The 13818-nt window shown below is 43.1% G+C and overlaps 2 protein-coding genes across 6 annotated transcripts in view; one reads left to right on the top strand and one right to left on the bottom strand.

Moving 5' to 3' along the window:
• The window catches only part of nhsl3 (NHS like 3), a 46241-nt gene extending 41707 nt beyond the window's left edge, over positions 1 to 4534 (top strand). For all 4 annotated transcript variants that reach the window (XM_017307625.1, XM_017307624.1, XM_017307627.1 and 1 more), the window contains 2 exons: positions 113 to 3410; positions 4368 to 4534. In XM_017307625.1, the coding sequence (XP_017163114.1) occupies positions 113 to 3410; positions 4368 to 4408 (3339 nt within the window). In that variant the 3' untranslated portion in view covers positions 4409 to 4534. The remainder of the gene's footprint in view (positions 1 to 112; positions 3411 to 4367) is intronic.
• Positions 4535 to 7511: 2977 nt separating this feature from the next.
• yars1 (tyrosyl-tRNA synthetase 1) lies at positions 7512 to 13768 on the bottom strand. Of its 2 annotated transcripts, none has more exons than XM_008421488.2 (14): positions 13151 to 13768; positions 12660 to 12740; positions 12425 to 12571; positions 11414 to 11589; positions 11183 to 11312; positions 10384 to 10464; positions 10200 to 10292; positions 9988 to 10123; positions 9805 to 9890; positions 9376 to 9511; positions 9179 to 9288; positions 8904 to 9097; positions 8264 to 8405; positions 7512 to 8175 (listed from the first exon to the last, which is right to left on the bottom strand). In XM_008421488.2, exons 2-14 carry the CDS (start codon positions 12714 to 12716, stop codon positions 8065 to 8067), a joined length of 1599 nt encoding a protein of 532 aa, XP_008419710.1. In that variant the 5' UTR covers positions 12717 to 12740; positions 13151 to 13768; the 3' UTR covers positions 7512 to 8064. The 2 variants fall into 2 exon arrangements, with proteins under 2 accessions (XP_008419710.1, XP_008419711.1); XM_008421489.2 differs by having other exon boundaries at positions 8065 to 8175; positions 12660 to 12726.
• Between the last annotated feature and the right edge of the window lie 50 nt (positions 13769 to 13818).

The following is a 13818-nucleotide window of genomic DNA, read 5'->3' as shown; positions in this document are numbered from 1 at the left end:
GTTGAGGATTTACAAACGTTTCATTTTCTAACATGAGACACTGCAGTTCCTCAATGTTATTTGAGTAATCATTTTATTAGGATGTAAAGCACTTGCTTCTGATCCCTTGTAGGGTCCGGTGATGTCCATCTCTCCTCAGGCCACTTACTTGTCTACGATCATCCCTAATGCTGTTCTACCGGCTTCAGTTGAAGTGATTGAGATTGACCGCAGCAACAGTCGAACTCGAGGCAGCAGCGTCAATCATGGCAACGGTGCTTGCGGTGTCAGCAAAAGCAGCCTGACATCTGAGGAATCAGCAGTTAGTCCGTTGTTGTCTAGAAGATCAGACGGTGACGGTTCCCAAACAAATAGCTCTAACTATGACTCTGCACTAATGCCCCGGTCAGCCTCAGGTTCAAACTGGAGTGAGTCTCAATCCTCTAAGACTATTATTTCAGACTCCTCGGTTTCATCTTCTAATAGAGGGGGGTTTAGCGTACAAGAAAGCCAGACACAGGAGTCTAGTAACGGCCAAGACCTCACAAGTTTTTATAGCCCAGTTAATGCAAATAGCAGCCTGAACAAAACAGAAGTAAACACAACAGAAGCAGAGTCTGGGCACGGAGCAACACAGTCATTGACTGCTGGCAATCAAGCAAAGAACAAACGGAACTGCATACATAGTCTTTCGGTTACCAAGACCAAACAGCCTCCAGCACCTCCACGAAGAACTAACTCTCTGCATGGCAAAAAGATCAAAAGTGAAACCATGACTGTGGTGGAGCTGGAAGATCCTGGAAACTCAGGAGAAGTAAAAAGTTCATCAGAAAATCCAGTAGCAGAGGATGAAGTTAAATTGGTTGCTACTAATGCCAATTTGAGCCCAGAACCTTTGTCAAACTCCACTGGGCCAAGCTCGACAAACTCCTCCTCCACACTTCTAACCCCTTTGCAGGACTCCCCTAACCAGGCTGAAGAAGCGACAGCGTCACAACAAGAATCCGACCCTTCCTCTCCACAGAAAACGGCACCAGATGGAGGGAAATTCGAACGGACAATGTCTCCTTCCAGTGGCTATTCTAGCCAAAGTGGAACTCCAACGCTTTCCCCGAAAGAAATCTCCCCAAATTCTCCAGACAAACTGAAAAAGAAACCCATCAAACCAGAGAGATCCGCATCCCGTGCCTCATCCTCAGCAGCTTCTCCCTCTTCCTCACTCACCTCACTGTCATCAGGTACATCTGAGCCTGCAAATGCCGACGTTGCCACATACAGCACAACTCTGTCTCCGCAGGATTTCTCACCAACAAATGAAGTTACCCCGAGTAGCAAGCTCTCATCTTTAAGAGCAGACATACAAGAGATGTTTAACATCCCTACTCCTCCTAAAGTCAAAGCCCCTCGCCCACCGCCTCCGGAGACATGGGCCCACAGCAGACAGACTGTTGAGCTCCTCTGTGGAGCTCCTAATGTCATCAAAACTCCACTGAAAGGAAAACAAGTAGAAACCCAAAGAGAGCCCAGAAAAGACAGTGAAGTTACAGTCGAAAACCAGACAACTCAGGAGAATCCTGTTTTGGAAATGTCTACAGAAAACACTGTGATAAAAGATCCTGAAGGTGGCAAAAGTGAATTAAACAGTAGAGAATCTTCAGATAAAGAACAAATGCATAAAAATGAGGAGGACACGGATTTTAACAGCAGAGCAGAGAGTAAAATCAATGTTGTAAAGAAGTCAGAAAGTCAAGAGACAACTCCAAAGAAACAGCCACCTCCTGTCATGAAGAAACCAACAAAAATACTGTTCAGAGACGAAATGGGGCATCCATTAGAGACACAAGACAGGAAACTGAGCTCCACTGCTGCAAAAGAAGCTCACTTGTCTGTTGAGGAACATACAATGTCATCCCAAAGTGCTGCAGCAGTTCCAGCCGATAAGAGCAACATGGAAAAGAGTGAAGTTCAGCCTATGCAGACACTTACAGTAGAGGTCCCCAAAATGAGTAAGCTCTCACCACCACCTACGCCTCCTCCAGCTTACCAGCCTACACCTCCTCCGATAAGGAAACCTGCTGCTTCGTTAGTGTCTCCAATGCCAAGTGAGTCTGAGAAGGAGCATGACGTGTCGCATGTTGTCGATTCCTGTTGGCCACCTCCGCCTCCTCCATTAGAAGGGGAACCCGTCTTTGATGGAGGAGACGAGGTAGATTTTCCTCCACCTCCTCCACCATCCGTAAGAGATGATGTAACGGAGATGACAGAACTAACCCCAGTCGCTTCAGTTTCACATCCAGCTAACAACAAATCCTCTGATGTTGAACAGATTTCAAAAGCCCACACTGCTCTTGAGACTTCTTCCCAAGATACTTCATGCGCTACCGACATAGTTCCACCCTTGCCTCCTTCACCACCTATTGCCAGAGTAGAGAGCCCAGTGCCGCTTCAGGAAGTGTCTCCTTCCAGCAGTTACCTTAAGCGAAACTCTCTAAAACTTGAAGATCAGTCTCCCTCTACTCTTCCAGTAAGTCCTGAGCTTTCAGCTCCAACTTCAGTGCCAAAAGCACCTCCTCCACCAATGGAAAATGTAACCCCTGGAGTTAATTTCAGAAGGCAACCCAGTGGCACATACAGAGACGCCAGGAACAAGGAGCTACTTTCTCGCCACAAAAGTGTCCCAATTCCTAAAGAGGACGCAAACATACCACTCGTAACCCCTTCGCTGCTGCAGATGGTTCGCCTTAGAACGGTCAGCATGACTGAAGATCAGGTGCAACCTCCATCTGAAGACGCAGCACATGAGGCAACTCCAGCTCAGGAGAATTGTTCCGTCTCAAACCAAGGACCTCAAGACATTCCTCCAAAGCCCATTCGGAAGTCTTTGTCAGTAAAATCTCCTCCTCAAACAGTAAAATCGTCCACTGTGACAATGAGTTCTCCTTCCCTGCGCCTGCAGGAGGCCATCCGAATGAAAACTGCAGCCATGTCTTCCACAAACTGTCTTCCCCACAGACTGGGTGTGAAATCCCCTTCTTACAACTCCATTGGTGAACAAGGGGGGCACTCTCTAAAATCACTTGAAGGATGCGATATTCTTAAATCCCCAGCATCTACAGCTAGCTTTATCTTCTCTAGAAGCACAAAAAAGGTGGTCATCGAGCCTGTAGCCACCGCCTCCTCCGAGGCTCGAGCAAGTCTGAAGCAAAGCTTAGCAGCAGAGCTCAGGCAGGTCTCCGACCAATCAAAGGCTGGTGTTCTCTCAAACGGCAGAGTCAAGACTGACAGAATTCCTCCGCCAATAGCCAAGAAGCCAACTCCTGGAAGCACAAGTCCCTTGCTGAGCTCCCATAGCTGTTCAGCAAAGATGGAGCTCAGGGTTGAGGGAAGCAAAGATCCTGGAGCTGCACAACCTGTGGCGCCACCTACTACAAGTAAGTGAATTGACTTTGTCATTGTCTTTGGCATCTTTCGGATCATTATTTGAATCTACAATCAGTTCTTTTGGCCTGGCAATCAATAGAGTGGTTCCAGCATGGATAAGGGAGGGTTGAAGTGAATTTCACTTGCTCCTCTGATCCATCTCAGGAGGTTGTCAAAGACCCATAACTGCTATGAGCTGTCTGGAGTACATCAGAATTGAGGCAAGATAGGATAAAATGCAAACACAGCAGCCAAGTTTTGGGATACAAACAGAGCTGAGTAACCAACTGACTCTTCAGGAATAATCCTAAATTAATCAGCATGAACTGACAAAATTCTTATACATCTTACATTATGCATATTGCTCAGGCGAATCTCATGGAGATGTGCCACACCCCTTTGGTTCTGCAGTCCCAGAACCGCGTTTGCTCTAAACGCAAACAAAGCACGCCGTGTGGCGTGACTGACCAACTGAACTATAAAGGGCGGTCTGTGGTTTATTGCACGGTGAAGATCTTAAAGCGACTTTAGTGAAAGTTACAAGCACTTGCATGTTGCTGCTGAGTCTGTAACCTTGTGGACACCTGAGTCAGTGCTTGCATTAATCCTTGAATTACCAAAGCATTCTTATCATGAGAAAGCACAATGCTAATTCTTGCAACATCCTGATTTTGAGCAGCAGTGCAGTTTTAAGCTTACTTTAAGGAGGAATGCTGCGTGCTCAACATACCCGCAGGTCAGAAACTTCACTAACAAGCTCCATTGTGGTCTGTGTGCATACAATACAGATGCTGCTGGCTCACCTGCAGCTTTCTTCTAGTCAAGCACATGCTTTAATCAGCCATAACCTGAAGCTCATGATCATGTTTCAATAATTCAATAAGATTGGGATGGAATATTCATTAGGTGTGTTCCGGTAACTGTATTATACTAATGGCGCATATCCTCCTCTCATCTCCTGCCTACAGCCACAAGAGTGACGGCGGACACGATTGAAACGTTGTTTTGAACGAGTGATCTGTGACCAGACTCGCAGGAGGAACGAAACAAGACGGCAAGCAAGTGAAAGGATGAATCACAACATTTATTGACAATTACTAAGAGACAATAAACTCAGTCTTCTTGTTGTGTTTTATCCAAAAGCCTTAGCCTGTAATGGCCTTCCTACATATTTATGCAAAAAAAGAAAAGATCATGTTAAAACCCTCGACTTCTAAAGAAAGCTTTATTCTAAAGTATTTTTCTACATAATCTAATCTAAGGACCCCTCAGGGTGGAGTGATGCACATAACATGAAATGTCTCAGTTTGGTTTGTGTAAGATCGCCTCCCAGAGGTTGAACGAGGTAGTGCATCCTCAGAAGAAAAGTTAGAGGAAGGGGTTTATAGTACATTTGAACCCCATGCTGCAGTAAAAAGCAATGCGTAGTAATGATTCTCACTGCGACTGACAGAGTCTCCAACCAAGGACAGGATGAAACATTGTCTCCTTGGTTATGCTTGTACAGAAATTACTCAACTTAGTTTTAGTCCTGCTTTTCACTGTGTGTAAAAGTATTAAAGAAAAAAGGGAAGACGATTAATCCTATGGGATGTTTTGTTGGTTAGGACAAAATGACTTTTGTAAAGCTACAGATGATAATTTGTTAACATGCAACAAAAAACTTTAAATACAGTATCTGCCAGCAGGTCACTCGCGTGTTTCCTCTACAGCAATGCAGCATGCAGTACTGGGGGGAGGGAGCACCCGTCAGATCATCGAAGAAATGTTAACATCAAAGACAACCCAACTAAATACAAAATGGAGTTTTCAGAATGGGAATCTTTAATAAAGGAGAAGCTATCCTCACCAACTTGGCCCTATGTGAAAAAGTAACTGCCCCCTAAACCAAATCAGTAGTTTTGAGACCCTCGGCAGCAACAAATGCGAGCTAGTATTTGTGATAACTCACAGTGAGTGAAGAAGTTTTGGCCTACTTTACACTGCAAAATAGTTCTTATCCACCCGTATTGGATGCTTTCCGAGTATGATTCACCTGTTTAAGGTTTAAGGTCATGCCTCAACTTCTCAATTGGATTCAAATCTTAGTCTTGCCACTCCAAAGACTTTCCTTTGGTTCCACAGAGATTGAGTAGAGGACTATCCTGCTTATGTTGGATCCTTATCCTCTATAAATTCCCCATCATAATTTTCTGGGAGAGAGCAAATTTGTAGTTCCATCAATTATGGCAAAAAAATAATATTAATTTGGGACTTATAGCAGTAAACTGGCCTCAGGCCATCACTCTACCGCCATCTGTCCTTATGATCTTTGTCTGAACAGTCCACAGAACGTTTTCCTGGAAGTCTTTGGGACCATTAACAAATTTCGGCAGATATAAGATGGGCCTTTGGAGGTTTTTCGGTCAGCATTGGGTTTTGGTCCCATCAATGCATTTTTATGCCCTGTCAATTATGTTTGACTCTTGAACACTGACCTTCACTGAAGCAAGTGAGGCCTGCAGGGATTTAGATGTTCTGAGTTACATTTTGACTTTACTTGTCAAAATAATGGTTCTCACTGTGGTTCACTGAAATAACCAAATCCTTAGAGAGATCTCTGTAACCCTCTTTCAGACTGATGTCAGTAAATTTATTTTCATTGAGGCATGATTTCTTGCTTTTTAAGACCTTTTAGCATTTTTTTTTTTACTTTGGTTGTCTTTGTTGATGTATTTCCGATTAGCTTAAACATGTAAGCATGACAAACAAAAATCTAAAAAGAATTTGGTAAAGGTGCAAATACTTTTTTTTTTTTTTACAATACTGTATAGAGCAGCAAAACAACTAGACTTTTTTTCCACTAGGAGCACTGGAAGTCACCTTTTCCTACCAAATATTAAATAAAAACCACTTTTGAAGCAACAAATCTGGTGACTTACCTTGGAAAATTGATACACTGGAGCTGGTTCGGTATTTTTATTTAAAAAAATATGTTCCTAAAACTTTGACTTAAGCTTTTGGAATGGAGAATTAAGCTCATCACTGTTTGCACAAAAACCCTTCTTCCCCAGTGGAATCATATAAAGTCAATTCTTGACTCTTTGTAAAGGGTGTTTAAAAAAAATCTCCATTTTGGTGATTATAAAGAATCATGTACAGTTATTACTTCTATTAATAAATTCTACTTGTGTCAAATGTTTCTCTTGTTCATCGTTTCAAAAATACACTGATGTGTGGAAGTGAAATGAATCAGCATGTATCACTATCTGGAAGATTTCTCCTTCAAACTGCTATGACGACAGGTAAATATGCTTTAGTCTAGGATTTCTGCAGATTTTACCAACTCAAATATAAGACTTTTAAGACCATTATGAATGTAATTTAATATGTATCTCTCCACAGCTTCGTCCAGTCAACTGGTGATAAATTTCCACTTGCCAAACAAAAAGCTTGCTAGATGGTAGCAAGGGTACGTTAGCAGCTAGCTAGCGGTAGCCTCGAGTCACAGACGGCGTTAAAGATGTCTGAGGGCGACTCGAGCTTTTCCCAGACAGAAAAGTACCGCCAGAAAAAAAAATGCAAAGAAATATGTGAGATTAAACAGTCCCGTCAAGACAAAAGTTTAAACCTGTGATATTAAAAACCAGCTTACTTTTTAAAACGAATTAAAAGACATTTTAAGGCTTTAATTTTGGCTACATCAATTTAAGCCTTTACATTTGTTTAAAGGATGAACTGATATCCTGCCGTCCTCTTTAGCCTAGTCTGGTATCTAAAGTTGTTTACTTGATCAAAGTGGTAAGAAAGAAAAAAAGATATTTGGAGACTCCAGTCAATTTGTGTCCTAATAAGTGCATCTCTGAAGATAACACTAAAAAACTGTTTAATTCAGCAGAGAGTCTTTGGCAGGAGAACTCAAATCTGGGCCTCGACAGTCAGAGTCCTGCAACTTTAAGATGCGTCCCTGATTCAACACGCCCCAATCACGTAGCTGAATTACTTATCCAGTATCCTGCTAATGTGGTGAAGCAGAGCCACATCAGGACACCCGGCCCTTGAGGCCTGGATTTGAGGATCTCTAGTTTATGGGTTAACATCAACAAGCTGAGACCTTTAATCAGCCACATTAAGACAGTTATTGCCAGCAGATCTCTGATTCTGCCAATGTTTATTTCATTTTACAGATGATGCATTAATCAGACAATCAGATAATCAGACATGCATTTCTGTGTACAACCGTCTTCCATCTAGAAGTAAATGGATTTTACGTACATGAGGTGTATAGAAAGTTTGAAAGGATCCCTTTTAATCAGATTTGGCAGACTGACCTCTGTCTTGACACTTTTAACCCAGAAAAACACCAAAACGTTGAGTTCCCCTTCAGAAACCTGAGATATCATTACTTGGATCTAGAAAGGAGCAAACTGATCACTGTCCCAGACCTCCACTCAGTCAAATATTTATTGTATGAATACATTAAGTGCACAAGTAACAAACTTTGATTAGTTATAGTTAGTTGTAGCAAATGACTTCATACTTTTTCCTCAGTCAAGATAAAACAGTTGGTCTATTTAGCCAGAAATACCCCTTCACCCTTCCAAAGCCATCCAGATGAAGCTTTGTGGTGTTGTCATGGAGATTTGAGGAGCAGCTTTGACGATCAATGGGAGTCCGTCTGAGTATTTAGCTGATGTTGCCTCCTTTTAGCGTCTTACAAGTGATCTGTCCCAGTTTGGTCAGCAGCTTCCTATCTTTCCACTGAGCCACACACTCGTCTGAGATCTTCAGGTCCGCCTGTAGGACGACACGCCACGTTAGTCAGTGTGTTCTGGGACGGGACAATGTGTCCAAACGTTGACTCAGTAACGGGGCTCGAACGTACCTGCAGCTTCTCCCACACCTTCTTCTTTGGGTTCAATTTTTCATCCGCTTTCCCCGACTCGTAGCCCTCCACGAAGACCCGTTCCCCGGGCGAAGAACCCTCTGGAGGGTCGAGAGGCTCCACCCTCCTGGGCTCACCTTCTCTGGAGACAGAGAAACCACGGGGTTGTGTTCATCATGAATCTATTTATCAGCCTTTCAAACTGATGTGAAATTCATTATGTTTTTACTCAACACAAGCAGTTTACGTCAACTGTGGGAAAATTATGGCACATAATTCTCCTGGTGGCATTTAGTCTGCAAAATGCTGACAGAACTTGGTTTTCCAACAAGAACCAAATCCATTTAATGAGAATGGCGTCTTCTGTTGAGTATTGATCATTGTGTACATAATAGCAACGCAATACTTTGGTTCATTTTTAGGTGCAGGATTCAAAACGATCAAAATCTGAAAATCTAAAACTCCTACTGTAACTATAAAAACTTGCAAGCTCACTATAAAGACCAACTAAAACAAACTGAATTAGACAAAAAGTCACAAAAGAAAAAAAAAACGAAAACGAAAAACCCAGAACTTCTATAACCCTGGACCTGCTGGCGTTTTTAGGCTGCCCCCCGTCAGGTTTAGTCGACTTGCTTACATGGAGGCGCACAGCAGCATGGCTTGAGACTCGATCCCTCGCATCTTCTGCGGCTTCAGGTTGCACAGCACCAACACGGTTCGGTCCTGCAGGTCCTCCTGGGAAACGTAGGCCACCAGCCCGCTCACCACAGTTCTGGGCTCCGGCTCCCCGACGTCGATCTTCTCCAGGTACAGCGAGTCGGCGTCCGGATGCTGCGGGTTCCACGCGTTACAACGTCACAGATACAGCCGAGGCGCGTTTCGCGGCATGCGGCGACGGTCCAAGTCACTGACCTTCTCCACGCTGACGATTTTCCCCACCCTGATGTCCAGTCTGGAGGGCGCCAGCTCGTCGTCGTCCCCTCCGCCGCCTCCGGCCGTCTTGGCTCCTTTTCCTCCTGCTTCTGTTAACCAACCGGATAAAAGAAAGCTTTAGGGTGAAGCGTCCAGGCTTCGTATGGGACTGTTGTTGTCGCGGTTTAAACGCTGACTTGTCTTGGACGGATCGGGATAAGCAGAGTTGGTGAGCTTGCGGAGCTCCGGAGACTGAAACTTCTTCCTGATTGGCTCCATGAGCTGATTGAGGGCGACTTCCACCGAGGCCTTCAAGTCTCCGGGATGGATCATCTGACAATGAGGAAAGAGTTAATTTGGGTTCGTATACTTTACCCACAGGTACTTTCAAGGCAAGTTTTCAAACTTTGCAAATAAAAACAGTACAAATGAACTAAATAAGTTTAAATTCACTGTTATGTGAGAAGTGTTTTCAAATTTAGACTTTAAAAAAACCTGTTTGAACTTGCCGTTTGAATGTCAAGCACTCTCCAAACCTTGAAAACACCTTATTGAAATTCAAGCATTTTCAAGGATTTCAAGCACGCTGCTTACTATCTAATGGGACCAGATAAATGTAGCTTTACCTCGCCTCTAAAGTCGTCCTCCACCTCTTTGAAGTCCGTGTAAACTTTGTCTCCGCCCCATTTTGGATCCCGCTTGATGGAGAACTCTGAAACACACCGGCGCCGCAAATCAAGTCAGGCTGTGAAGAAGACGTTCACAACAACAATGAAAGAAAAACAACTGAAATGAATCGGCTTTCTAACCTCCTTGTAGAGGAAAGAGGACGTATTTAACAAAAGAGAGAACGCCGTTGTTGTCGGTGTTTCCCGGCTCGCAGAAAGCCTTCTTCAGCTTCTTCTTCACGTCCTCTTTGGAGTCCAGCAGGTCGATCTTTGACTCCTAAGCGCACGCGTTAGTTATTAGAGTAAAAGACTGGCAGGAAATGTTTCAACAGAGTGTTTGGATACAGCCTTACTTCCTCTGAGGAGCTCATTTTAGCCCCCGTCAGTCCTGGAACCATTGGGTTCATCAGATGTGATCGTTTCGCGTAACCAAGAGAGGGAAGGTACTGTGGGAAAAAGGGACAAAATTGGAGCTTATTTGGACGTATTCCAACATTTTGTATAAATTCATTCCATCCTAGTTGAGCTGAGTTTTACCTTCTCGGCCAGAGTGAAGATCTTCCTCTGGTCAACTCCTCCGAACTGGGCGTCAACTTTCAGGTACTCCTCGTCTAAAGCCTTAGAAAATTGTCAACAGTTTAACTAAATACTCAAAGACACCAATACTCAGATATTGGTATCGGCCAATACCGATCCAATACAGAGACTGACAGCACCTTGAAAATGTATTCAGACCACTGAAACTTTTTCCAATTTTGTCTTTCATCTTTATTTTAATCGTTTTCTCTGCTGAGGAAAAAAATAAATAAATCATCCCCACGGCATGGTGCTGCCACCACCATGTTTGACCATGGAGATGGAGTAAGAAGGGGGCTGAATTTTTGACATCCAAGCGTTAATTTGTTTAAGGATGCACCAATTTACTTTTTTTACTTTCACTTCACTACAAAAATCAACAAAACTGAAACTGTGAAAAACAATCTGACTACCTTGGTCAAACATGTAGTCAGTCCTTATTTCAAATGGTTCAGAAAGTGCAATTAGGAATTCTAAATACAATGTTAAATAAATGATAAACACAAAGAATACAACTAGATTAAATAGATCTGCCCTGATGGATCGTCACTGATACCTGATCAAAAAATGTTTTTAAATATCGAGACTGATTTAATATCAAATCAGTGCAACTCTAATTTTGCTCACAAACAAACTGAGGTTCGTGGATGAAACATGAAATCTACATGTGAACAAAAACTTAAAAGGCAAGGAATATTTTTACAACAGTCAACCCACACCACTGCTTATCTGCATCGTGATACTCGCGCTTCGTTGTTACCTGTAGTCCAGGATAGAGAAGCCCACTCAGCAGAGGATGCTCCACCTGCTTCACCACTTCAGCTCCAGCCTTCTTGGCGTCGTGCTCGGTCACCATGGAGGACAGGCGGTACACATCCAGGGTGTACTCTCTATCCGACGTCACAAGACAGAAACAAAGTTCAGCTACGAGGCTAAGCGCTAGTTTGGGCGGAGGCTTGGGGGGGAAATGTTACTGCTGGGTCAAACTGACCGGCTCAGCTGGAAATCGGTGCCTTTGATGAAGCGCAGCTTCTCCAGAGGGACGCCGATGCTCTCCAGCATGGCCTTGATCACCTGCTCGTAGTACTTCACCCGGAGCTCCAGCAGCTCCCAGGGAGCCTTCATGTTGTCAAGGTAAGCGTGCAAGTCTGCGAACAGGATCGTGACCTGAGGATCGGAAGCGACGGCAAAACGTGAACATGAGAAAAATGTTAGTCGACCGGAAAGGAAATTATATTGAGGTCATTTCAATGTATCATGTGATTAATGTCTTACTGAGCCAGGCTTAACTGGGATCATAATGGCACAAACTGGCAGGCGTTGCAACTGATGGACAAATTTGGTACTTTTGAAGATAATGTCAGATAAAGTGACTGAAGCTAATCCAGAAAATAACGGATATCTTTTGCCTCGCTTCATTTATCAGGAGATGTTGTGGAAAAAAAACAGCCATGTTTTTGATGGTGCAACTAAAACTCCTAATTTCACTTTCAGTTTGTTTCACTGTTGAATAAGCCTGGCGCAGGAAGAAATAAACCAATTAATCGCATGATAAATTAAGATGAGCTAAATAATTTCCATTTGATTTATTGTTTTTCTCTTTTCTCTCTTTTTCTTCCAAAAACTAGATAATAAAAGTCTTCAGACTAGTCCCCTGTTTTTTGAAGGATCGTTTCTATTAGTAAACTTCATAATTCATTTTATTTGTTTATTCATTTTGAATATTTCAAACGTCTCCCAGTTCCAGTGTTAAATGTTCTCTAGATTTTAAATTGATCTTTGAGAATGTGCTCTTGCATTACTACAGGGATATTTCTTGAAAATGCGTTCAAAGCAACAATATTATCGCTTATCGTGATAACTTCTGGGACAATTTATCGTCCAGCAAAAGCTGCTATCGTGACAGGCCTACTTTGGACGACTGATGTAAACAAAAACAAAACTAACAAGTACATAAAGCTAATGCTGAAATGAATGTTAAAATGTTTTTGTTTGTCCCTACCTCGCAGCCGGCCCTCAGGAAATCTGCTATCTTCGACATGGGGACAAAGTAAGCTACGTGCGGCTTGCCAGTGGTCGCCGTGCCCCAGTACACCTTCAGCTCCCTCTCCTGAAGAACCTGCTTCACCTTCTCCTCACCGAGGACCTCCTGCAACGCGACCCAAGCAGAGGGCATCACGACACCGGCTGCCACGAAGGAAGGCTTCCTGTCCAGAGCGACGCGGGTTGTTGCTCACCTGCAGGTTCCTGGTGATGAGGGTGAACTTCTCCTCCGGACTGAGCTGACCTGCCATGATGCTGTGCCTTGTGACAAGAAGCTGTCAGTTCATATGGTCAGAGTTATCACTACTGTGTAGTAACAGCTTCATTTTTTTTTAGTAACAGCTTCATGCAGCAGGATTACGCTGGGAATGATGACGCACGCCTTAAACAAACCTCGACTCCCTAAATATTCACGAAAGCACTCATTTTTATTCCATATTTCATCTTTATTAGCTTCGCTTACATAAGCAAGCTCCACTTTCACATTAAAGACAGGTCGGTTAAATACTGAATAAATGAGTTAGGAAACTAAGACTTCATCTCGTTAGCAACAAAACCATGTGCAGCTAACATTACCGAGTCGGTGGCACGTAAAATGCTATCTGTTCAGCTAACGTTAGCTTTACTTACTATACATCCGTGTTTGTTTGCTTTCAAGATAAAATCCCGAAAGCTGACCACTCACCTGTGAACTGGTGCTCTTAAAACGAGTCTCGGTGAAGAGAAACAGCCGGCTGAGTGGACCTGTCAGCAGGTTGCATCAGCGGCAGCCTCGGCTCTGTGATCCACTCCAGGGGAAAGCAATCGAGTGCAGATAGAGAATCAAAATCCGAATAACTTCATTGGCCAAAATTAAATGTAAAAAACAGACATTTTCGACGTCGGTTTTCAAGCGTTCACAACGTACATGCCTAAAGTATAAATATATAAACTTGAGGTTAAATAAAATAGGTATAAAGAAACGATATATATTTGCCAGATTTTCTCGTTTGTTTTAGATTAAGAAGCTAATGTTGATGTGACGGTGTAAAAAATGCTCTGGTGACTGCGTTCATCAAAAAGACGGTATGGGACAAGAAACTGATTCTATGGCGGCTGATATATATATTTTTTGTATTATTCTTTTGCAAATATCCCTCCATAGAGTCAACCTGATGGTAAAAGTTTAAACAGTTTGTGATTAGAATGTGTGGGGTCTGCAAATTGTTTGCTGACCTGAACAAATATTAAACAAAAAAAAAACTATTGTTCTGTCTTGTACCTCAAAATGATTACTTATTATTCAGAACCTCCACCCTCTGATCACAAGACCTGGGCTCAACCTCAACCTAACCGCCTGCAACTCAAGACTTA

Source organism: Poecilia reticulata, linkage group LG11 (assembly GCF_000633615.1).
Source record: "Poecilia reticulata strain Guanapo linkage group LG11, Guppy_female_1.0+MT, whole genome shotgun sequence".
Classification (NCBI taxonomy): Eukaryota; Metazoa; Chordata; class Actinopteri; order Cyprinodontiformes; family Poeciliidae; genus Poecilia; species Poecilia reticulata.
Note: the sequence above shows the minus strand (reverse complement) of the source record. Positions and strands in the feature narration are given on the sequence as shown.

Bases quoted from the DNA above. Each gene is read 5' to 3' on its own strand.
- yars1 (XM_008421488.2), bottom strand. From the start codon at position 12,716: ATGGCAGGTCAGCTCAGTCCGGAGGAGAAGTTCACCCTCATCACCAGG. The intron at 11,313-11,413 runs GTCAGTTTGACC...GACGTCGGATAG, and splicing joins ACCGATTTCCAGCTGAGCCG to AGAGTACACCCTGGATGTGT. The intron at 9,098-9,178 runs GTCAGTGACTTG...TGGAACCCGCAG, and splicing joins AAATCGTCAGCGTGGAGAAG to CATCCGGACGCCGACTCGCT.